This window comes from Bombyx mori, chromosome 6, assembly GCF_030269925.1.
Source record: "Bombyx mori chromosome 6, ASM3026992v2".
NCBI lineage: Eukaryota > Metazoa > Arthropoda > Insecta > Lepidoptera > Bombycidae > Bombyx > Bombyx mori.
In genome coordinates, this window is record NC_085112.1 from 8,317,767 (window position 1) to 8,343,839 (window position 26,073).

The window sequence follows — 26,073 nt, forward strand, 5'->3', positions numbered from 1 at the left end:
AGTCTCATTGGTCTTGTTTTTTTACATATCCAAACACTACTAGCAAATAAAATAATAAAAACCAATATTGATGTTTGCCATACATTGCTGGTTACTTTTTTAAATTGACTAAGTGAAAAATTAGACTTTAAATTTAATGAACAACTCCGCGCCTTGTTGAAAAGTTAATATTTGATTACGATAAAGAATTTACATTGAAGTGAATATGCGTAGTTGTTAATTAGCAGTTGTGTAATTTTAATTAAAACCTTAAAAATGAAAATCAATCTTAACAACGAATTGTTAAAGTTTCATCTTGTTTAAACAGCTGTTTCATGGATAATATAAGAACAACCTATAATCATAATTTCAAATTACATCATTTAAATTCAATCGGATTGGCCGTTGTAACTTTTAAATTAACTTTGTTTCGCGTCTTATTTTGGGGATATTAAATAAAATTGTGGTCTCTATATCATTTCATGTGTAATTTAATTGCCAAAAAAATAAAATATATCAATGATAAATAATTAAAAAAAACTTCTTATCAGCGACTTATTAAAAATGGATTTAAAAGGTAATTATAAAATTAAAATATTATTTTATTTAGAGATTTTAAGACAGTAATCTTTTAATAACAAAAAGAAATGATGATGAACAAACAGTCTTTGATGGAATACGCGTTCTTTCTCTTCTCATTGAAGACTAGAATATAGCAGAAATTCAGAAAGTGTACAGCAAATTCAACTTTTTTTTTAAACCGCTAAATTCACAGAGATTTCTCTACAATAATACTTGGGAGGAGTAATACTGTTGGAGTAGTAAAAATGGAATAGTATACGAGCAGAACCCATACTGCTGTGGCATATGATTGACTAAAATATTATTAAGGTGTCTGAAACTTAATAATTATAGATATGTATTTTTATTGTTATTTTTGCGGGTAATATTTATCTGACAAACTATACTAACTCTCTCATGTTAAGTAGTAATGGCCACTCATGAAAATCTGCAAAGCCAGGGAGGGCTTTTTTTTATTGCCCTTATAGGCAAACGAGCATACGGCCCACCTGATGGTAAGTGGTTACCGTCGCCCATGGACTTCAGCAATGCCAGGAGCAGATCCAAGCCGCTGTCTACCGTAAAACTACAGACAAGCCACAGCGGGGTGTGTCAGGTGTCATCATGGTGGACTTGGAAGATCAAAAAGTCGTCGTGGCCTAACGGATAAGACGTCCGGTGCATTCGTGTTGAGCGATGCACCGGTGTTCGAATCCCGCAAGGCGGGTACCAATTTTTCTAATGAAATACGTACTCAACAGATGTTCACGATTGATTTCCACGGTGAAGGAATAACATCGTGTAATAAAAATGAAACCCGCAAAATTATAATTTGCGTAATTACTGGTGGTAGGACCTCTTGTGAGTCCGCACGGGTAGGTACCACCACCCTGCCTATTTCTGCCGTGAAGCAGTAATGCGTTTCGGTTTGAAGGGCGGGGCAGCCGTTGTAACTATAATTGAGACCTTAGAACTTATATCTCAAGATGGGTGGCGCATTTACGTTGTAGATGTCTATGGGCTCCAGTAACCACTTAACACCAGGTGGGCTGTGAGCTCGTCCACTCATCTAAGCAATAAAAAAAAAAAAAAAAAAGATCAAGCACTAGAGGGTGTAGCTTTCAAGTCTATTTCGCTCCAAAACTAGTTAGGTTTTAAAAAAAGCCTTTAAAAAAGAGTAATCAATAAAGTATAGAAATCGTTTATGAAATTTGTCCATTCTCTAATGCACTCACCTACCGACCTAAATGTGAGATTTTGAACTGTAATAACAGGCTACAGGTATACACTTATCCTTTATACTTTATGTTCTAATTGCTTAATCCGTTTTAGTTGGTATAGATGCCAAAAACAAAATGGCCCCAAACGATAAGTTACCGGGGCCAATATTGAATGCTAGTCTTTTAGGTAAAAAAAAAGAGTCTTAAATAAAGACATCGGAATTTTGGCTATTAATACCTAATGTATGCAAACTGTTTGAACAACTGATAAAACTTCATTTGTCTTCTAATACAAATTTTAGTTATTACCATTTTAGTACGACGAAAATTTGAATTTTATCACTCGATCATTTGTTATATAAAGTAAAAATAATATTCAACAGTACATTTTAATTTAAAAGCTAGTTAGCAAAGGGTTTCTCGGACTACCGTTTTAAATTGTTTTTTGTTTTTGTTTGCAAAGTATTCCGCTGCTTTTTATTTAAAGTGGTTCTAAATTCCAACTATTAGTAAGTTGCTTGAAAAAATTGGGCTTGTTCCTGTACGTTTTTTTTCTTTCTGAAAGTAAATTTTGTTATTTCAGGAGCATCCAGTAAGACAATGATAAAGTTGTTAGTTGTTTATATTTTTTTGTTAAGTCAATGTCTTGCTTTTGACTTCTTAAAAAGATGTAACAAATGCTCTAAAGCATGTCCTAGGTAAGTGACCATGAATAATTTTCCGTTATTAAAATACACGAAAAATGTATCTTCGATTTCATAGCAGTATATTATCTATATATATACTAGCTGTACCCGTCCGCTTCGCTGGGCATTTAAAATTAACATTATTATTTGTCACTCCCACAAAGAATCTCATCATTAACGCCCCCGCAACTGATGTATGGAGTCCAACACTCATAAAATATTAGCCTATCCATTAAGTACATGTATTTTCTACATGGATACCAAGTTTCAAGTCAATCGGATGCATGGTTCAATAGTTATAACGGAATATCCTTAAAAACCACTGTAGATTTATATATTAGTATAGATATAACAAATACTAATAAATTCTGTAACTTGTACTCATGTACTGACAAGTCTTGTCCATATCAATTGTAAATTCCCATACCCTACGGTGGATGAAACAAAACCTTTCGACAGCGGTCCGATTTTTGTTTAGCACTAAGCTACAAGTTCTTCTGTCATTCACTATGTTTGGTGAATTTGGTTGACCTTTTCATATTTTTAACGTCAATTCTTTTTTTTATTACTTTTATTGTCAAATAAGTATACGGCCTACGTGATGGTAAGTAGTTATCGTCGCTCATGGACGTCAGCAATGCCAGGGGTACAGCCTAGCCGCTGCCTACTACCAATGCCAATTAAAAATATTTATTAAGTAACATGAGATGGTTTATGATCTGATCGCCTTATTAGTCTAATGTTTCGTGACCTACAGAGGATCTTAATAATAAGTTTGTTAATAATATAAGTCCTCTTCGGGTCTGAAGCTTTTGTCTTGTTTAGTCTCTCGTATCTTCCGTGGCTTAGGGCCGTTGTATGAGCAATGTTGCATCGTTAAAACTTAAAGCCTGTTTAAGAATTCACTCAAAAACAGTGGATCAGACAGATGTATTGATAAATCTATATCTATCTATACTAATATTATAAAGAGGAAAGATTTGTTTGTTTGTTTGTTTCGAATAGGCTCCGAAACTACTGGACCGATTTGAAAAATTCTTTTTCCATTAGAAGCCGACATTGTCCCTGATGAACATAGGCTACTTTTAAAAAAAAAAAAAAATATTTTTTTGGTTTCATGTGTGTTTTAATGTTTCCGAAGCGAAGCGAGGGCGGGTCGCTAGTACCTATATAAAAAGCATCATCTACTCATGTTTGAGACATTATACGAGTACTTATAAATGCTGTCTCTTCAAACAAAATTCCTTTTAATACAGCTGTAAAATGACGTATTCAAAGATAACGTATTATGAGTATTATATCAGTTTCTGATCTTAACTAAAAGTTGTGCCTTTGGAGCATAAAGTTTCAGACCCAACGTGTAAAGAAAATATACATGTTATATTACACTATAACACAAATAATTCTTACAAACATTTTTAGTCATCAAGTGTTTTCAAATTCCGAAAAAGGCAGTTCTTCGACATGTGCTAATCCTTCGAAATCTTGTCAAGATTCTAAATATAGAACTATTGATGGATCGTGTAATAATCTAAAGCACACAGAATGGGGCATGTCAGAGACACCGTACTGGAGACTAGTTCAGAATAACTATGGTGATGGTAAGTTTGTATAACTATTAATACAACTGGTGTGGGTTTTAGTTCGACCATAATTCGATGATGATGCCATGACACCGCAAGATTGGCAAGCTTTAAATTCACGATTAACATTTTCTATTTTATCTCGTTTTTGACAATTAAAAGTCATATATTTTATGTTTTTTAAAACATTAAAGCTCTCAAATAACATTTAAACACAAATTCAAAGCTTCGGTTGACGAACAAAGAGGAAAGTGGTACTTAACTGAATTTATTGTTTTTTTTTTCTTAAATATAGCTAGATTATTGTTGTTTTTTGCTATTTTATGGCCCACCTTATTTTTAGCGGGAAAACAGACAACGTATTTTGCGTCGCAGCGAAACCTATTTCTGCCGCATGTTTTCTTGTTAGCATAAATATGTTAAACAAAAACAAAGCGATGTAAAAATGTGTAAAATTTCTTGACGATCAAATAAACGGATACGCTTTTGTGTCTATGAAATTGAGCAGTGGTCAATTTATATTTTGCGGGTTTGTTCACAAACGACTTCGCAGGAATGATATCGTCTTATAAAGCTCACAGAATTTATTAAATCCTTTCCGTGAGTCCTTCGATCCTACCCAACGAATTTATCTTCCATAAAAAAGTAAAAATGCAAAATAATGAAATCACTTTCACAAGTCAACATAATCAATTTATCTTCAGTACTCAAATCCGTGGAAAGTCGTTATTTGTTGTATGAAATAAAATTGAATAAAATTGGATGAAAATATGATATGAAATTAATTCAAAATCTAACATTAACAAAATATTTATTTAATTAATTATGGACATTGACGAATTAAATTTAAGGCTCAGCAAGATAGTTCTTATTCTTATTAATTTTATTTCTTAGGTATCAGCTCATTACCAATATCGAGTACGGGAAAGCCCTTGGTTAGTGCTCGTCAAATCCGATTAAGCGTTTTCACTAATAAAGAAATAAATGACCAGAAATACACACTCCTTACTATGCAATGGGGCCAACTTATAGCTCACGACATGTCGTTGGCAGCCTCACCTCCGTCGTCAGGTATGTTATTTGCGGATCACAATCACGATCTAATTTCAAGTCTCATCAATTTTATATTTCAAATAGTATGATCGTTTGTTTCCGAAACGCATGGAAACGCAGAAAAATACCGGATTTAATTAATCAATTTCAGATTTATGTTATGTGTTTTTGTGGAAGGACTTAATGTAAGTTCGCACGGGTATTTATCACCATTCTGCCGCGAAGCAGAACGTGTTCCGGTCTGAAGGATGGTACAGCCATTGTTAACTACAATTGGCATTTCGTCCTCACGTCTAAAGGTAGATGACGGAATTCCCGTAGTGAAGTCTAGAAACTCCAGTATTTACACCAGATAGGCCGAGAGATCGTACACCATCTGAATTAAATCAAAACTAAAAAAAAATTCTGTTTGCCTTTTGAAGGCTAACGCGTACAGCTTTCAATGTTATTTATCAAAATTACAATAAAACACTATGCTAATTACGTGACAACATAGAATAGGTTTTAAAATACTATAGTTTTTACGGTCATAACAAATAATTTTCATTTTCCAGAGGTTCCCGTATGCTGTACTTCGAACGGAATGTACACCGATGAAGCATCTACAAATGCTCAATGCGCTGCTATTGGAGTTCCAGCCAATGACCCTGTTCGTAGCCCGCTAGGGATAAAATGCTTGGAATTCGACCGTACAAAAACAACTAAAAATAACAATTGCACGGCCCCGAAAGTTCCTGCTGATCCGGTTAGTAATATAAATGCTGTAAATAGGTACGCGTTGTCAGAAATATGGTAATGTTTTTAAAACCTTACATCTATTATGTAAAAATTTATACAAAAAAAAACTGTACTGTTATGAAAATTAGTTTTTGAATGTTGGTCGTTGTGTTGTATCTACTATTTATTCAAATTTATTCAGTAGTAGATAATAACTAGGTAGGCAAGACAGTTGAAAAATGTGTTAATATTTTTTCTAATATTTATTGGTTGATTCTAATGAAGCTTAGTATAAATAGCAAAATACACAATAAATCAAAGTAATTATTAATCCTTATGTCAGATATCATCAACGACATCTTACATGGATCTATCCTTTGTATATGGAAACAATGAAGACCAAGCATCACCATTACGAGCATGGTGCGGAGGAAGGCTACTGAACGTGATAAGAAAAGGCCAAGAGTGGCTTCCGCAAGACCCAGAAGCCAGTATGACGTGCAACATGAAAAATCGAACAAATTCGCCTTGTTATTTAGCTGGTAATATTTAGATACATTTAATAGCTGTTTTTAAGGTGCTCTGTGTCTTTTTCATCATTTATAGCGCACTTATTAATCGGTTAATGGTTACTTGAGATTATCATATCAGTAAACGTTTACAAAATACATATTTAAAACATAAATTCAGTGATTAAGTTTTACGGAAACTAAAAACGTAGTTGAGCGTGCTCCAAGAATGTAATTATGAAATTTGAATTAAAAAATCCCCAGATGCGCGATGTTCACATCTGGTGAAATGTAGAAAGGGTTTGCCGATTACATTCGTTGTGGCTTCTATTTCTTCTTTCTGAAACGAATAACATTCATAACTCGCTCTGTAGTCCCACAAAAATGCATTTTGGTGTGATCTGTTATTGAATCACAACAAATATGAGTGGTTAAATAATTACCAAACAACAACGAATCAAAATTTTACAAACAAAACAAAATTAAACTAAATTAAAACAATGACATTATGTTTAGGGACTTTCTCGAAGTTTTATATTTGACTATCGACCTGTTGTCCAACATCAACTGGCAGATCATTCAATAAAACGAATAAAGGAGATCAAAAATCAGTACAAATGGCGGTTTTTTTAGTAAAGTTCAACCAACGTAATATTTTGTTATTCGCTTGTTTATTGCTTAAGATTTTTATTTTCTTTTTATTACGCAATAGTGTACTAAATTTGTTTGATTATTTGAATTTTAAAGGTGATCCCCGAGTAAACCAGAATCCTCAATTATCGATACTTCAAGTAGTATTGCTTCGTGAACATAATCGAATAGCAGACATTCTGTCATCATTAAACCCGCTTTGGACAGATGAAATAGTGTTCCAAGAAACAAGAAGAATCCTCATAGCAATGTTTCAGCATATCAGTTATTATGAGTATTTACCAATACTTCTAGGTAAGTATCAATCTTTTGTATGAAACTAATATTGGATATTTGTAATATGTTATTGTGCGCGGTGATATTCATGCTTTGGGATCAATCGGTTTCGGTAATTCCCAGAGAGTCTGTGATCGAAGTACTAGTATCTAACTAACATAAGGTCGATCCGTGAATCTTCCCGTATCTAAATAGACATACTTTCATTATATTATTGCCCATTTCTTTCCATATTCAAAATGAGAGAATTTTAACGACTTATAGAATATTTTGATGTAATTTCTGTTTCATATCATATTTGTTCTTCGAAAATTGTTATTCTTATAATAAATCAATTTCCAAGTGTAGCACTTCTCCGCGCGTAACTTCGTTAAATTTCGTAGTAATTTATTTCAAGTTAATACTTTGGGGCCTCTTGAAATAATACGATTTTTAACGATTATCGGAACACTGTATATTATTACGTACATGCAGTAAAATTTTAATTTAAATAAAATAATTCAATGTTTGCTTAGTAATTTATTGATTACTTCAATGTTATGTTTGAATCATAAATTTATTTTTTAATTTAAAAAAAAATGATTTTATCCTTAGTCTGCAACAAAAAAATTTTTTGCAAACGGTCTTCATTTGAAATTTAGTTTTCTTCTTGCTGTTTATATGTTCCTTTGTTTTTCATAGGTGCCGAGAACATGGTTAAACATAAATTAATATACCCAGACGAACAAAAATACGTAAATGATTACGATCCGAACATTAACCCGTCTATAATTAACGAACACGCCACAGCCGCCAACAGATTTTTTCATAGCTCCGTATATGGACACTTAGAGTAAGTTAAATAATTTTTTTGAATACAATAAACCGTCTGTTGCGTTGTAAAAAAAAAGTCTGTAATGCTCAAGGTGAATAAATTGTCAATTTATTGGGTGTAATACAACCGAATTAGATCTATTTGGTTTAAATATAATAGTGAATCCTAATTGAAAGTTTACTAAACTATAAGAATACTAGCGAATTTGCTATTCTGGGACTATCGTTAATTGTATTAAAAAATATATTTTTTTTGTGTACCAAGTTTACTCACAATAAGATAAGTGGCATAGGAGCACATAGAATACATGAAACATGTAAATATTTTTAATTATTAAAATTCTTTTTTGTTGCTTAGGTGAGTGGACGAGCTCACAGCCCACCTGGTGTTAAGTGGTTACAGGAGCCCATAGACATCTACGACGTAAATGCGCCACCCACCTTGAGATATAAGTTCTAAGATCTCAAGTATAGTTACGACGGCTGCCCCACCCTTCAAGCCGAAACGCATTACTACTTCACGGCAGAAATAGGTTGGGTGGTGCTACCTACCCGTGCGGACTCACAAGAGTTCCTACCACCAGTAATTACGCAAATTATAATTTTGCGGGTTTGATTTTTATTACACGATGTTATTCCTTCACCATGGAAGTCAATCGAAAACATTTGTTGAGTACGTATTTCATTAGAAAAAATGGTACCCGCCTGCGGGATTCGAACATCGGTGCATCGCTCAACACGAATGCACCGGACGTCTTATCCTTTAGGCCACGATGATAACAATTATTAATGAAAAAAGAAATACATACGTTGGTTTACCATTATTTACTTGATACGTTGACAATATTTAGTATCTAGATTAGACTGATTTAGGAAAGTTAGATTTGTGTTGCTTTTCTCACTCTAACTAATATTGACAACGTCTAATATTCAGTTTATTGGGCTTATTGATATAAAAGACATAATTTTCTGGATTTTTTTTTAGGAAATACCTTAAAAACCGTAAAGAAGCTGGCTCGATTAGGCTTAGTGACTGGTTGGACGATCCTTCAGTGATCGAAATGAACAATAATTTCCTTGAACTGTCTTTGGGCTTGACTATTGAACACCAAAGAGCCAATGATAGATATTACGATGTGGAATTAACAGAATATTTTGAAAGGTATGTTTGAATTTCATAACCAAAATTAAAAAAAAGAGTAATTATGCATATTGTTATGTTTTGTTGTCTAATTTTAAAGAAAATTTGATCATAAAAGACATCGTATAATGTTCTACGCTGTCTTTAAAGCTTAAAATCGGTTGAGATACTCGGCTGTTGTCATAGTAAATCACAAGTCAACAACCGCATCATGAACTTCAGCGATATTGCGTTCGTTGCCCGGAGTTAATTTCAAATAAGTTACACGAAATTTGAAACAACAATTTTTTTTTTTATATTTGCAGGCGAACATATATTTTTACAATCGGCGTTAAGCGTAGGTTTTATTATTTTAATAGAATCAAGTTTATTTTTTATTTATTTTTTATTGCTTAGATACCATACCATACTCGGAATAGCTGCCATTTCTGTGATGAGGTTCTGCTTCAATTGTACCAAAGTTGTGGGTTTGTTTTGTTAACAATACTCTTTTTTTTTCTTAGATGGGTGGACGAGCTCACAGCCCACCTGGTGTTATGTGGTTACTGGAGCCCATAGACATCCACAACGTAAATGCCCCACAACGACTGCCCCACCCTTCAAACCGAAATGCATCACCGCTTCACGACAGAAATAGGCAGAGTGGTGGCACCCACCCGCGCGGACTCACAAGAGGTCCTACCACCAGTAAGTAAAGTTAGACCTATTTAGGCTATGTATAATATCGTTTTTCGCTTGAGAAAAAACTATTTGTACCACTCTCGCTTAAACAACAGAAACCCACTTAAGGAAATGTTCAAAACGCATGTTTTAAGATGTTCAAATTGCTAAATCCTCCGGGTATATTATCCTAAATGGTCCCAGTTAAATGACTAAGACAGAATAATAGCTAATTTGCTGTTACATATAAGGTTTCTATTTATTTTCAGATCAACGGGCTAAATTTCTTGTGTCTTAGATTACTAATTATATGTTTCCGAGACACGCGTTACACCTTATTAAGTTTAATTAGGCGTTCTAAAAGTAATACGTGTAGACATCCTACGCAGTTTGCCGTAGGCGCCGTCTTGACTATGTCCCTGGCATTACTGACGGCCACGAGTGACGGTAAAACATTAGGTCGGCGGTATATTCGTCTGATTACACTTAAATAAAAAAAAAGGAATATTTCCCGGAATCGTAGATAGCTGACAAAAGGCATGTTCTATAGAAAATATTGAGTGTTTTTTTTACGTAAATCAACGGTCACCCAGAATCGACGGTCTCATAAGGACACGGAGAGCATCACAAGCCTAATTCTAGATCTGTCACCAAAATTACAGAAACGAAACACGACAGTTAAGACCACACACATTTCAAGACGTTTCGCTTCCAATTCCTTCAGAATATTTAATTTATGTAAATAAGAATGTCGAAACTGGAAAAGATATATTTAAAATTAAAGAAATTAAGCTCTGTTATTATTAAAAATTAATAATAAATAAATAAGTAACTGCGAACAAATCACGCACGTTCATCCGGCCAGAATTTAGAATTCCCTGTTTTATAGGTACCAGAGACTGACAAACATACTTATATACGTTTAAATATATACTTAAATAGATAATAAGCAACCAGACAAAAAAAAAACCTGTTCATCAAGCAATGTTTGCCTGATGTGGGAATCGAACCCACGACCCTCCGCGCAACAGTCAGGGGCGCTAATTACTGCACTACTGAGTCAGCCAAGTTAAATTAGCGAATAATTTTTTCAGAGGGAGTAGTGAATTGGGTACTGATTTACGAGCTATAGACATCCAACGCGGTCGTGACCACGGTATCGGTACTTATGTGAATACTCGGGCGGTACTGGGCCTAGACGTGCCCAAAGCATTCGACGACCTGGTTGGTTTAATACCCGATGACGTAAGTTACGCAACAAATGTTTTATTCTAAAATTCGAAGACCCTTTACTGGTGGGAGGACTTCTTGTGAGTCCGCACGGGTAGGTACCACCGCCCCGCCTATTTCTGCTGTGAAACAATAATGCGTTTCAGTTTGAAGGGTGAGGCAGCCGTTGTAACAATATTGAGACCTTAGAACTATCTATGGGCTCCAGTAACCACTTAACGCCAAGTGGGCTGTGAGCTCGTCCACCCATCTAAGCTATAAAAAAATAAAAAAAGGCCAGAGTTTTTGGTGACTTTTATCTTCTATTCGATTCTAAACTAGCCCTATGACTTGAGGACTAAAATACTAAGGATTCGTACTGTTGTCGTGTTCGCTCTGGATTATAGCGGTAACCGACGTGTTTCTCAACAAAAATGCTGTGATTTTGAGATTGTCCTATATAGTCCATAGTGTTTTTTTTTATTGCCCTTGTAGGCAGACGAGCATACGGCCCACCTCATGGTGAGTGGTTACCGTCGCCCATGGACTTCAGCAATGCCAGGGGCAGAGCCAAGCCGCTGCCTACCGCTTAATACTCTCCAAGTGTGATTGGATGTAGGAATAGCCAGTGTGAAACCCACGTTTAGTTGCTTGGTAGCTTATTAGACATGTAGATTTAACGTGAGTGATCATAGATCACAACGCATGTGACCACAACGTGGCCACGATGGTTTACCAGAGCAAACTTATTATACAGAGAACTGCCTATATCATTGCTTTTGTTAAACTTGATGGGTAGACTAAGTCACGGTTTGTCTGATGCTACCGGATCTCATCTCTACGGGACATCAACAAAGTTATAGATTGTCAAAAGATTGTGGCATCCTTCAAGCGCGTGACTTTTACACCATAGAAACAAGAGACTTGTGAAAGCTCATGAAAGCAAAAGACAAAGTCAGTTTTTACTGAGAAGGACACTCGTTTAACTGTCGCTCGATTATTCGAGCGTCCTGAACTCATGTCCTTATGGACATGAGTTCAGGACGCTAAATTGTTATTTATTTCGCAGCTAATAGAAAAATTATCAGAACTGTACCCAAGCATTGATGATGTAGAACTTAGTGTCGCCGGATCTTTGGAAATACAAGAAAAGAACACTCAAGTCGGACCAACGTTTCTTGGTATATTGCTAAAGCAATTTTACAATACACGTGTCGGTGATAGATACTTTTATGAAAACGGAGAAAATGAAAAAATTGCATTTACTTTAGGTAAGTTCATTTTTTTTTATTGCTTAGATGAGTGGACGAGCTCATAGCCCACCTGGTGCTATGTGGTAATTGGAGCCCATAGACATCTACAACGTAAATGCGCCACCCACCTTGAGATATAATTTCTAAGGTTTCAAGTATAGTTACAACGGCTAGCCCACCCTTCAAGCTGAAACGCATTACTACTTCACGGCAGAAATAGGTAGGGTGGTGGTACCTACCCGTGCGGACTCACAAGAGGTCCTACCTCCAGTAATTATGCAAATTATAATTTTGCGGGTTTGATTTTTATTACACGATGTTATTCCTTCACCGTGGAAGTCAATCGTGAACATTTGTTAAGTACGTATTACATTACATAAATTATATATATATAAAATGATTATTTATTATAATTACAGAGCAGCTTCAGAGTATTCGATTAGGGTCGTCGGTGGCGCGATTATTCTGTGACAACGTGAAGGGTATACAAAAGATGCAACCAAATCCCTTCGAGAAGATATCCGAGAAGTATTAAAAAAATGCTTATTACACTAATCGTATTAAATGCTTTAATTTCTAATATTAAAAACAAATAGCAAAATTCATTACAAGAGTAGGGATGTTAACAGCTTCCCATCAATCCCAGTAAAGCCTGGTATGCAAGAGATACATATATACCTAGTCAGGTCATAAATTCTGTCACATGTTTAATGTAAAATAATTGAAACAAGTTTATTAATTATGTAACCATTCATATACCAAAATGAACTTAACAAAACATAGATTCTTATGACACTAAAGTTTATTCAAAATGACCTCCGTGATTTTGAATACAGGCCTTCAATCTGCGCGGCCAGTCGTCTATCGCAGCACGAACGAGGTCCATGTCAATATCGGCGGCTGCCTCAATCAAGGATGTCTTGAGTGACTCCAAATTGGGATGAGGCTTTGAGCACGCCTTTTCCTCCAAGTGTTGCCATATCTTGTAATCTATAACACCCTTTTCACCGTGGTTCTGCTTAACCCCATCTGAAGGACCAACAGTTTCTGCTTACGTTTGGGATTTCTCTGAATTCGCGCCTTCACAGCTTTTATCACTGCTGGAGTCCTAACAGACCGAGGGCAACCACTTCTTGACCTGTCATCTACACTAGAGTCTTCATTGTATCGTTTGATGGTACGATAAAAGAAACTTTTGGTTATATTAAAATTTTTCAGTATGTTAAAAATTTGAATTGGCGCGTGTACCGCAACGATGCAACGCAATAACTGCAACACGGTCTTCTTTAAGCGTCCACTCCATATTTAAAAATGAGTAAAATTCTAAAAGTATACATTTTTATTTTCATGAACAATTCGAAATTCGAATTCAATAAACTTTTTTGTGGCTAGCATTCTAAAAGAAAAGTTTTTACTGTGTGACAATACTTATGACCTGACTAGTTATGTATGGACCTCTTGCATACCAGGCAAATGAATGTGGCAAATGAATCTTGCGCTTTGGTTTGTGTGGTAAGATAATCAAATTTAGTGTTTTCGATTGTGGTTTTTTAGAGTCGTACAACCATTGACCGATAACTCAATTGTTCGTATCTTTAGTCATAGTAAAATTATGTATCTTTACCTTTTCCTTAGCTATAAATATAATCAAGTGCCTTCATTTCTTTACAGAAACAAACTGGTCCCATGCGAAGAAATTCCAACTATCGACCTGAATCTATGGAAAGAGAAACCAACGTCACTTTTAAAAATCTGGCTTTCGATTCTTGGTTCAATTATATAATACTGTTAATAATTTAATCATTGTTATTCGAAATTCTGCTGAACTAACTTAAAGAGAATATTTAGAACTAAAACATGTTTTTCTGATAATATACAAATATCATTCCGTTCTCATAATGTTTTGCCTGCGTGAATAAAGTAAATATATGTATATGATTATAATGTGGAATATTCATTGCTTTTGACGGATGTCGAGCATATAGGGCACACGATGATTGGAGGTTATCCTCACTTATAGCAGCCGTGGTGTAAATGTTTTGTTTCAGCTTATATTAAGAACATGGTTGCTACATGCGCGTATTGAATACCGAAGGAGGATAAGGATTTCTTGAAAAATACTTAGTCTGGCCATAAATACTGTTACAATAAAAAATTAATAAAAATCTATTGCAAATAATATTTATTACTTTTACAGTGTGTTAGTTTAATACATAAATATTAAACAATTTAAAGTATAAAAAACTTATTCGAAGTGGTCTCCATTGGCTGCAAAACCGTCCTTTAAACGTTGAGGCTAGTTATCAATAGAAGCACGCACTCTTTCCATGGGAAAATTTTTCACTGCCAATCGTACGGATTGTTTTAGGGACTCCAAACTATCATGGCGTTTAGAGCAAGCCGTACTATAATAAACTGACCATAAATCATAATCCAGCGGATTAAGATCAGGACTAGACGACGGCCAGTTTTCAGCTCTGATGAAGTCCGAAACGTTCGTTTCCAACCAAGACTGCGTAGACCGAGCTTTATAACCTGGCGCCGAGTCTTTCGGGAAGGACCATTCTTGATTATTGAACATGGTGTTGTTAAGGGGCTTCACTACCTTCTCAAGAATGGTATCTTGATACACTTGTGCCGATGTTTTGATACCATTTTCACAAAAGTATGGCTCAGTCACTCCTTCATAGCTAATACCCCACCAAACCATCACTGAAGTCGGATAGTGCCCACGTTGCACTCTGTCGAAAAATTGGGAAGCTTTCTTAGAGCTTTGAGCATAAATACGGTCATTTTGTTTGTTAAAATGTTGCTTAATTGTAAAAAATTTCTCATCCGTAAACAATTTTTTTCTATGACCTCCCTTTGCGTACCGCTTCAGTAGTTGTTTCGATTTTACCACCTTATTCTCTTTTAAATTATCAGTTAAGAAATGACCAGTACGTCTCTTATAGGCTGCAAGTTCTAAGTCATCTTTTAAAATACGCGACATGATTCTAGGTGCTATCTTCATCTCCCGAGATAAAATCTTTTGCTTTCGGACAGGATTTCTTCGAATTCTTTCCCTTACTGCTTTGACCACTTTTTTCGTACGAACACTACGTGGACGACTAGATCTTTTTCTGTCACAAACAGAGGAGGTCTCATTGCACCTATTAATAGCCCGGTACACAAACATTTTACTAATACCAAGCGTATGGAGAGTTTTAAAAATTGCATTTGGCTCCATACCTACTTTGTGTAATGCAATCACAGCGATTCGGTTCTCTTTATCACTCCACTCCATTTTAATATCGCAAAATATTGTACAATGTATTGGCGCCACAATGAGAAAACTCAATGAGTAATCATAATATAATAATAACAGATTCCAAATTCAAATGTAATATTTTGTTTATTTTTAATTGTAACAGTATTTATGGCCAGACTAAGTATATGTATTAAGCACTTCGAAATAAAACTACAGATTTTTGTAGTCACTGTATTACTCATTGCGGATCCCGGTTTCTTTTGCTATTTAAGTTAAAAAGATTTCTCTCACTATTATTTAACATTATTCTTAATTACAGCAAATTCTTTAGAGTCAGCCTTGTAAATGTATAGGGTGTCCAGGTTAGGTAGGGCCTAAGACAAGTAAAGAAAAAATCAACTAATATTTTACAAAACGGTTATTATTACTATGAAAGATAAATAATTGGAAAATTATTTCGCAAAGATTATGTTGTTTAAATGTCTTCCCTCACGCTGCAAATACTCCTCCAATCGTCCACGTAAATTGTTCAAAACTCGTCGACACACCGTTCTCGGAATAGCTGCCATTTCTGTGATGAGGTTCTGCTTCAATTGCACCAAAGCTGTGGGTTTGTTTTGTTAACAATACTCTTTTATTTTCTTAGATGGGTGGACGAGTTCACAGCCCACCTGGTGTTAAGTGGTTACTGGAGCCCATAGACATCTACAATTTAAATGCGCCACCTAGCTTGAGATATAAGTTTTAAGGTCTCAAGTATAGTTACAACGGCTGCCCCACCCTTACCCCCACCCCACTCCTACCACCAGTAAAAACTCTTTAAGTGTCCCCACAAATAATAATCTAAAGGACTAAAATCTGAACTCCTGGGAGTTCATGCTCCTTCTTCGAGAAATGACCTTATTTGCGAAGACTTTCATCACGGTCGCAATAAACTGATCAGATGTATGGTTAGTGGCGCCATCACGCTTTTTTTTTACAAAATAAAGTTATTTTCTATTTTTTGTTGGATTTTCTATAAAAGCGTGTATTTTAGTTTTTTTTTAACTGTTATTTATTTTTCATTTTTTAGTTTAAGTAGCAATAATATGTATGATAAATTATTCATTAATGTATGTACATTCAGCCAAATACAACAGTTTCCAATTCGCTAAGTGAAAAAAGAAGGCACTCAAATGAATTTGTTGTTTTGACTGCCGAAAGTAAATAACGGGTCTAACTGTTTAAAATATTGATTTATCATCGGTTCTTGATAAGTATTTCTAGTTAATCTGACGTTTTGAACAGGGTCAAAATCATGTTCAAAGATTCCGTTACTAACTACTCAGTTCCGACTAACATAGGTACTAACATACGCATGAAGCTAATAAAAGAGTATTAAAAAGAAAAACTGTTGTATTAAATATGCGGTTGAACTTGTACATGTGCTCACGACTTTTTTTTTTTTGCAACTGGGCAACGTAAATCCGTTGTCGCCCGAAGCATGCCTTGTCGGATCCCGGGATCGTCTCTCGGTGTTTTTAATCTCTTCAAGCACCGGTCACCGTCCTCATCGAACGGTTCGACGAGCGAACTAACTCATAGACACAGCCCACTGAGTTTCTCACCGGATCTTCTCAGTGGGTCGCGATTTAGATCCATTGGTAGATTTTGCGAAGCACTGCTCTTGTTAGGGCTAGTGTTAGCAACTTCTCTGAGGTTAAGCCCGTGAGCTGACCTATTCATCCGAGCGTAGCTACCAACCTACCAACGAATTGGTAGGAAAAAATGTATATGTACATATATATGAGTACTTCGCAAAAGATAGACAGGGTGTGCGCAGAGACAGAATACCTATGTGGGCTCACAATACACCATGTCCCGTTCATTACAAATCTAAATTTATAGGTGACAATTATGTTCACCTTCATTTGTTTTGTTATGATTGACGGCATTGTGTGTTTGAGAATTTTAATATAAATTGTTCCATTGGAGGTAACCGTGACATAAGTATTGTAGTTATTATAATAATTATAATCCATGAATGCTGTAACTATACTTGAGACCTTAGAACTTATATCTTAATGTGGGTGGCACATTTACGTCGTAGATGTCTATGGGGTCCAGTAACCACTTAACACCCATCTAATAAATAAATAAAAAATGCTTATTAGTATGATCATTAATTAAGGTAATGCACCATTTTCAGAATTTACATGTTAATAAAAATAAAAATTAACAAATCCAAAATGTAGTTAGTAATCGTATGGAATAAAACATATTCATAACAAAAACAATCAAAAAACTGAATATCCCGCTGAATTGTGTGTTTATTAAACATAGTGAAATGTGAATATGTAACATAGAAGTCAACTCTGGCTCGACAATAAACATAGTAATACCCTTTTCCATGGGGATTGACTTATGAAAGCAACGATCTGAGGAAAATATGTCTCCATTTTGTGTGAATGTGTAGCGATTTGCACCATGTGGGATTCAGATTGTTTTTTCTACATTTCTCTATGGGAAGTGAGGCTATTCCAATACAAAGGCCTTTTGGGGTCCGAAATAGTGTACTATTAGTATAATAGTGTAAGTCCGAAATAGTGAACAAGTGTTCACGATTGACTTCCACGGTGAAGGAATAACATCGTGTCATAAAAATCAAACCCGCAAAATTATAATTTGCGTAATTACTGGTGGTAGGACCTTTTGTGAGTCCGTACGGGTAGGTACCACCACCCCGCCTATTTCTGCCGTGAAGAAGTAATTCGTTTCGGTTTGAAGGGTGGGGCAGCCGTTGTAACTATACTGAGACCTTAGAGCTTATATCTCAAGGTGGGTGGCGCATTTACGCTGTAGATGTCTATGGACTCCAGTAACCACTTAACACCAGGGGGACTGTGAGCTCGTCTACCCATCTAAATAATAAAAAAAAAAAAGTCCGCCAAAGTCGACTATAGGACACTGAACCAAAAAAATATGTGCTGTTTCTAACTAAATATTATAAACGCAATCTGTTAAATATATAGAAACTAACATAATAAATATAATAGCATAGTATAGTTTTTGTCAATTCAATTCAGTTTTTCGGTAGTCAATACGGTTTTTGCCGTCGTTGAAAGCGAAGATTAGTACGAAATTACGCGCGAGAATTACGAATGCAGCCTTTAGAGAGGCATAAATGAAACCCTTAGTAGCTAGACTAATAGTCTGGTATATCAGAATACATGTTACATATTATAGATACATCACAGATAAATAGGTTAGCGTACATTGACAAAATTTACACACTAATAATTATGGCAATTTCTATACAGAAGTAGGCAGCGGCTTGGCTCTGCCCCTGGCATTGCTGAAGTCCATGGGCGACGGTAACCACTCACCATCAGGTGGGCCGTATGCTCGTCTACCTACAAGGGTAATACAAAAAAAAAAACATGGTCGCATGAATCTTTAAATATAAACCGTCAACTGCAAATATTGAGATAGTACATACAATAACTCCATTTTAGTTATTTCTAATTAGCACGTAACACGTGGTCAAAGAAATACATACAAGGTCTGTCTAGCTAGCCCTACTCAAGCGATGGAAATGGTATGTGAGTATGATATAATCTTCAGAAGCACTACTATCAAGTAAAAAAAAAATGTGTGCGTGTACTAGTGTACACACGTAAGAAGTGAAACTTCTTTATGGCCTTATTTTTCGAAAAATGATCTACATGCAACTTTCTAGAAATTGGTTAAATAAAGTTAAATTAGATAAAGTTTAAACAAAAGGATTTTATTATCATAGACATGAATACAAAAAAGTTAAATTAGATAAAGTTTAAACAAAAGGATTTTATTATCATAGACATGAATACAAAAAATATGGCGCGTAACGGAAAAATGTGACGCGTAACCGAAAAATGTGACGGTAAATTTTTTTCCAACGCCGATAAGGAAGTTTCACTTCAAAAAAAGATATTGAATACAAATTTATTTTAATAATTAATACATTACATTATTTATTAATTAATACAAAAAATTTAAAGAACCATAATTAAAATTATTTGAAGAGAGAAAAAAAGAGGGAAAAAACCCTAAAAGATTCGACATTCTTCGCTTTTGAAAGCTAAACTCACGCAAAGAACCTAAGTAAAGTTTTAAAGGCATAGTTTGTTTGTCTGTTGAGAATTGTTTTATTTTCGTTGAAATATAGCTGCCCGTTGATATTAAGACAGACATTTTCGTAATTTACCCAAAAGAAATAACCTTCAAAGTAATTAGTTTAGATTCAAAAGTGCGCATTTGGCTTTTTTAACCTAAGTTCTTGGAGTCTCTTTCCCTCGCTCAGTTCTAAAAATCCTACTTACTCTGTTCAAATAAGACAAAACGGATTAATATTAATTAAATGAGAGCTAATAATCACGAGACTGTTTGCTACCAAACGTTTGGGACCTTAAGCTGTTGGATAAGCATAACAGGGAAGAAAGTTTTTAAATTTTCCGTGTTTGAGAAGATATTTTGATAAATTTGAAAAATTGAAACTCTGTCTTTCTTGTCGTCAGAGTAATCATCTAGAATATACAAGTTTTTGAAAAAGTTGACGATATTGTAAAGTTCTTTTTGCATGTGATATAATATTGATAGTAACTGATATGGCATAAAAAAAGAGTTCATATGAACACGACAATTTCTTTTTCGTCCTTACGAATCTATCCGATACACTAGCGCAGTTATTAGACTTCTGCATTTGTATAATATTATTAGAAGAAACCACAGGGAGCTTGGTAAAAGTACTCTCTCTGTAATTCACGATTTCTACGTGAAACGTAGCCCATAACATCAGTTCGCTGTTTCTCTTTTTAGCGGGTCGCGAATCCGATCTGGTAGTAGAGTCATTTGCAAAGCCTCTGTCCTTAAGTTCTTCGGCAGCACTAGGTCTGCCTTTCCTGGTTGAGCCCGTGGTCGTCTATCTGTCCTAGTGGAACTGGAAAGGCCAATGGGCCACCGGTAATCATACTTTCATGAAAAAAATATTTCAGTGATTAATATTACTGTAACTAATGTATACCCCGAAATTCTTACCTAATCATTACGTACACACCAAAGTTTAACTCAAAGAAAATCTTACACTAAGTTCCATACGTTAATAATTGACACACGTAATGCGTGATGCGGTTGAGTGTTCCACACGTTTTCTTGGGGATCGGAAGTGGCATACTAATGCGTTACAGACTTCTCCGAACTGGCTTACTTGAGCTCGAGTGTCCTATTTTGTTCAACGTATTCATTATATATCCCGGATGTTGTGACTTGCGAAATATTTGCGAATTTTTATGGTGGTAGGACCTTTTGTGAGTCCGCGCGGGTAGGTACCACCACCCCGCCTATTTCTGCCGTGAAGCAGTAATGCGTTTCGGTTTGAAGGGTGGGCCAGCCGTTGTAACTATACTGAGATCTTAGAACTTATATCTCAAGGTGGGTGGCGCATTTACGTTGTAGATGTCTATGGGCTTCGCTAACCATTTTGATACATTAAAATTTGATTTGACTAAATGAATTTATTTGCCAAAGCCACTGGTGCGTATTTATTTTAATAAAGTAGCTTGACAGGCCTTTTAACTTTTCGCCAATTTAATTAATTAAGAATCATTGAGGCTAATTGAAAGCTTCCAAATCCTCCTATCGGCTAAGGAGATTGTGCGGTTTTTATACATACTACCACGAGGCTTCCGATTTAAATTTCGAGTCTGGCTGGCAGTTCGTTTTTCTCAATCTAATTTAATTTTAGTTTTTTTCATCTTTTTGCGTCAATTTTTCAAAATATTTCTTGTACATAAAAAACGATGCTGACATTCTGTCCAAAGGAATGAAAGGCTTAATAAACTGAAATCTTGGTGCTCAAAAGACTCCGGGGCGGACCGTTAGGCTCAAAATTGTCTGTTGGAACGTTTCATTTTGACACAGAAAATATTTTATACGATAATGTAAAGCGGAGTAAACTTCAAAAGCTTAAAGTGATTATAAACAAAAGCGGAGTGAGTTTAACAGAAAGTTGAAGGATATCAAAAATAGTCTAAATATGGCTTACGATGATTTTTCAAAAAAATCAGGTTCAGGACATTTTTCGAAAATCCGCCATCCATCGAATAACAACGGTATATGTAAAAAAAATCTCCCCGGAGAGCTTATTAATCAACTGTGTCTACAAAGTAAATTGAAATCACAGCATACGTAGGCCTGATAGTTTTATAGACTAAAATCGCAATTTCTGATGAAAGTAATGTTTGGTTCATACTTTTAGCTTCTAGTTAACAACGAATGGACCTTGGTCATAAAAAGCAAAATAGTCAATCTAAAGATAAAGGAGACAACTCATTTGAATCGATATTAGTAACTTCAATTTGTAATTCTAGTATGTATATCTTACCGGCAATCTGTATAATTCAGGTATTCTATACAATATCTAAATACCTAGGTAATGTATAGAATACCTAAAACGTTAAGGTAATGTATGAAATATTATGAATATTATTTTCCAGTATATACTTTACATAGGTATACTATTTCTAGGTATTGTATAGAGTACCTGCCGGTTCATCGGCAATGTGTAAAATAACTATATTTGGGCCTGTATTTACTAACGTTATGTAAGTAAGTAAGTAAGTAAGTAAGTAAGTAAGTAAGTAAGTAGAAGGGTATAAAATGACAGACAAAAATAACACATTAGATTTGCTTAAAATCAACATTATTAAAATAACAATTAGGTAGCAAGTGGTTCTGATTAAAAACAATCTTTATTCAAAGGTAGGTATTTATAGTAAAATCACAATCAAATAACATTGAACTTAAAATTCTTCTGGGTTAACTAACATAATCTAGTTTGCACATAAGTAATCAGTTAAAAGTCTTAGGCAACAAAACAATTCTATAAAAATAGGAAGTAGCTGGCTTTTCAGAATACAGTAAGTAAAAAAACATTTTTTTATTTTACATGAAGAACTATCGTGACATTTTGAAGTGCATAAAATCATACTTTTAGGACATGAGCACTTTTTAGTATCACAGATTTTTTTACATGTACATTTGAGAAATCCCTGACCCGTCCCCGAAGATTGCCGATTTGTAACTGTACGGAGCGTCGTTTCTTCATTAGGAACATCTTCTTTCTTAAGTAATTCTTGATGACAAACTGTAAACTGCCGTCTTGAATTCAACATCTTTACAGCATCTTGCTTTGTTCCAATTTTGTAAAGTTCGTCATCCGTTTTTTGTAAAACTTACGCCAATATGTTGCGAGTATCACCGCGACCTCTGTGGACTTCTGTGGACCTATTGGCACAGGAGGAAATGTTTTGCCAGAGACTTTTAGCATTTTCTGAGCTTGCTTTCTTAAATTTTCTTTAGAACTGATGCGGTTCTCTCGCCGGACTTTCGCCCTTCACTGGGGATGGAGGGCAGGGCATGTCGGAGTCGAACCGACTAAAACCTCCTGTCGCTCAACAACCAGCATCCAAACCTCGTATGAGACAGAGCTCATGAAAAGGCAATGGGGGGTAAGTGAAGCGTTTAGTGCGGAGCATATCTCTCCCATCACCCTCCCCTTCGGGACGCCGGACCGGCGGTCATCGGTGCCACGACCACTCTCCCTCTCGGTCGGCAGGCTATCCGAAGTCCGCCTAGATGGCGCCGGTTAGAATGGTCTATCCTACGGAATACCCCGCTGGGTCTGAACCAGCGTGGGTTGAGGATAGCCGGCCTTCCATCACCCGGATGCTCATGCATAAAACGCGTGCAGAGCAGCTTGCACGTCGTCTTCTCAGGCCCCCTTCGCCGGTCTCCAGGCCGACATGTGAGGGAGATCCGAAACACTTAAAGGGCTAGGGCTTGGGCGAGATCCGCCTCCCTGGCCCCCACTCGACGACGGCGGGCCTGTGCGTCTCGCACGCGCCCTGCCACCTTCTTGTGCGAGATGGTGCACTCGCAGAAGTCGAGCATCGCCTTCCACGACTCATCGTCACCGAGCATCGATGCCACAACACTCGGCAACGACAAGTCGTTTCCTATTTTTGCGACGAGGACACGGCGCCACCCCTCCCATGCGGGGAATGCGACGCGCGTATGCTCTGCCGTGTCCAAGTCGCAACCACAATGGTGGCACTTTGCCGTCAGCTCGGCTCCGATCCGACCAGTACACACGCCACCTCGAAGGAGTGGGGTGATGAAGAGAACCGAATCGCTGTGATTGCATTACACAAAGTAGGTATGGAGCCAAATGCAATTTTTAAAACTCTCCATACGCTTGGTATTAGTAAAATGTTTGTGTACCGGGCTATCAATAGGTGGAATGAGACTTCCTCTGTTTGTGACAGAAAAAGATCTGGCCGTCTACGTAGTGTTCGTACGAAAAAGGTGGTCAAAGCAGTAAGGGAAAGAATTCGAAGAAATCCTGTCCGAAAGCAAAAGATTTTATCTCGGGAGATGAAGATAGCACCTAGAACCATGTCGCGTATTTTAAAAGATGACTTAGGACTTGCAGCCTATAAGAGACGTACTGGTCATTTCTTAACTGATAATTTAAAAGAAACTAGGGTGGTAAAATCGAAACAACTACTGAAGCGGTACGCAAAGGGAGGTCATAGAAACATTTTTTTATTTTACATGAAGAACTATCGTGACATTTTGAAGTGCATAAAATCATACTTTTAGGACATGAGCACTTTTTAGTATCACAGATTTTTTTACATGTACATTTGAGAAATCCCTGACCCGTCCCCGAAGATTGCCGATTTGTAACTGTACGGAGCGTCGTTTCTTCATTAGGAACATCTTCTTTCTTAAGTAATTCTTGATGACAAACTGTAAACTGCCGTCTTGAATTCAACATCTTTACAGCATCTTGCTTTGTTCCAATTTTGTAAAGTTCGTCATCCGTTTTTTGTAAAACTTACGCCAATATGTTGCGAGTATCACCGCGACCTCTGTGGACTTCTGTGGACCTATTGGCACAGGAGGAAATGTTTTGCCAGAGACTTTTAGCATTTTCTGAGCTTGCTTTCTTAAATTTTCTTTAGAACTGATGCGGTTCTCTCGCCGGACTTTCGCCCTTCACTGGGGATGGAGGGCAGGGCATGTCGGAGTCGAACCGACTAAAACCTCCTGTCGCTCAACAACCAGCATCCAAACCTCGTATGAGACAGAGCTCATGAAAAGGCAATGGGGGGTAAGTGAAGCGTTTAGTGCGGAGCATATCTCTCCCATCACCCTCCCCTTCGGGACGCCGGACCGGCGGTCATCGGTGCCACGACCACTCTCCCTCTCGGTCGGCAGGCTATCCGAAGTCCGCCTAGATGGCGCCGGTTAGAATGGTCTATCCTACGGAATACCCCGCTGGGTCTGAACCAGCGTGGGTTGAGGATAGCCGGCCTTCCATCACCCGGATGCTCATGCATAAAACGCGTGCAGAGCAGCTTGCACGTCGTCTTCTCAGGCCCCCTTCGCCGGTCTCCAGGCCGACATGTGAGGGAGATCCGAAACACTTAAAGGGCTAGGGCTTGGGCGAGATCCGCCTCCCTGGCCCCCACTCGACGACGGCGGGCCTGTGCGTCTCGCACGCGCCCTGCCACCTTCTTGTGCGAGATGGTGCACTCGCAGAAGTCGAGCATCGCCTTCCACGACTCATCGTCACCGAGCATCGATGCCACAACACTCGGCAACGACAAGTCGTTTCCTATTTTTGCGACGAGGACACGGCGCCACCCCTCCCATGCGGGGAATGCGACGCGCGTATGCTCTGCCGTGTCCAAGTCGCAACCACAATGGTGGCACTTTGCCGTCAGCTCGGCTCCGATCCGACCAGTACACACGCCACCTCGAAGGAGTGGGGTGATGAAGAGAACCGAATCGCTGTGATTGCATTACACAAAGTAGGTATGGAGCCAAATGCAATTTTTAAAACTCTCCATACGCTTGGTATTAGTAAAATGTTTGTGTACCGGGCTATCAATAGGTGGAATGAGACTTCCTCTGTTTGTGACAGAAAAAGATCTGGCCGTCTACGTAGTGTTCGTACGAAAAAGGTGGTCAAAGCAGTAAGGGAAAGAATTCGAAGAAATCCTGTCCGAAAGCAAAAGATTTTATCTCGGGAGATGAAGATAGCACCTAGAACCATGTCGCGTATTTTAAAAGATGACTTAGGACTTGCAGCCTATAAGAGACGTACTGGTCATTTCTTAACTGATAATTTAAAAGAAACTAGGGTGGTAAAATCGAAACAACTACTGAAGCGGTACGCAAAGGGAGGTCATAGAAAATTTTTGTTTACGGATGAGAAAATTTTTACAGTCGAGCAACATTTTAACAAACAAAATGACATTTATGATCAAAGCTCTAAGGAAGCTTTGCAATTAGTCGACAGAGTGCAATGTGGGCACTATCCGACTTCAGTGATGGTTTGGTGGGGTATTAGCTATGAAGGAGTGACTGAGCCATACTTTTGTGAAAAAGGTATCAAAACATCGGCACAAGTGTATCAAGATACCA

At 36.8% G+C, this 26,073-nt stretch overlaps 1 protein-coding gene across 1 annotated transcript; it reads left to right on the plus strand.

Annotated features, from left to right (window-relative positions):
- The first annotated feature begins 193 nt into the window (after nucleotides 1-193).
- On the plus strand, nucleotides 194-14,252 carry LOC101746953 (peroxidase). The gene is made up of 13 exons (XM_062669068.1): nucleotides 194-556; nucleotides 2,344-2,458; nucleotides 3,869-4,047; nucleotides 4,924-5,100; nucleotides 5,637-5,827; nucleotides 6,143-6,341; nucleotides 7,056-7,253; nucleotides 7,917-8,067; nucleotides 9,034-9,210; nucleotides 10,944-11,094; nucleotides 12,128-12,329; nucleotides 12,731-12,839; nucleotides 13,983-14,252. Exons 1-13 carry the CDS (start codon nucleotides 544-546, stop codon nucleotides 14,092-14,094), a joined length of 1,974 nt encoding a protein of 657 aa, XP_062525052.1. The 5' UTR covers nucleotides 194-543; the 3' UTR covers nucleotides 14,095-14,252.
- The last annotated feature ends 11,821 nt before the right edge of the window (nucleotides 14,253-26,073 follow it).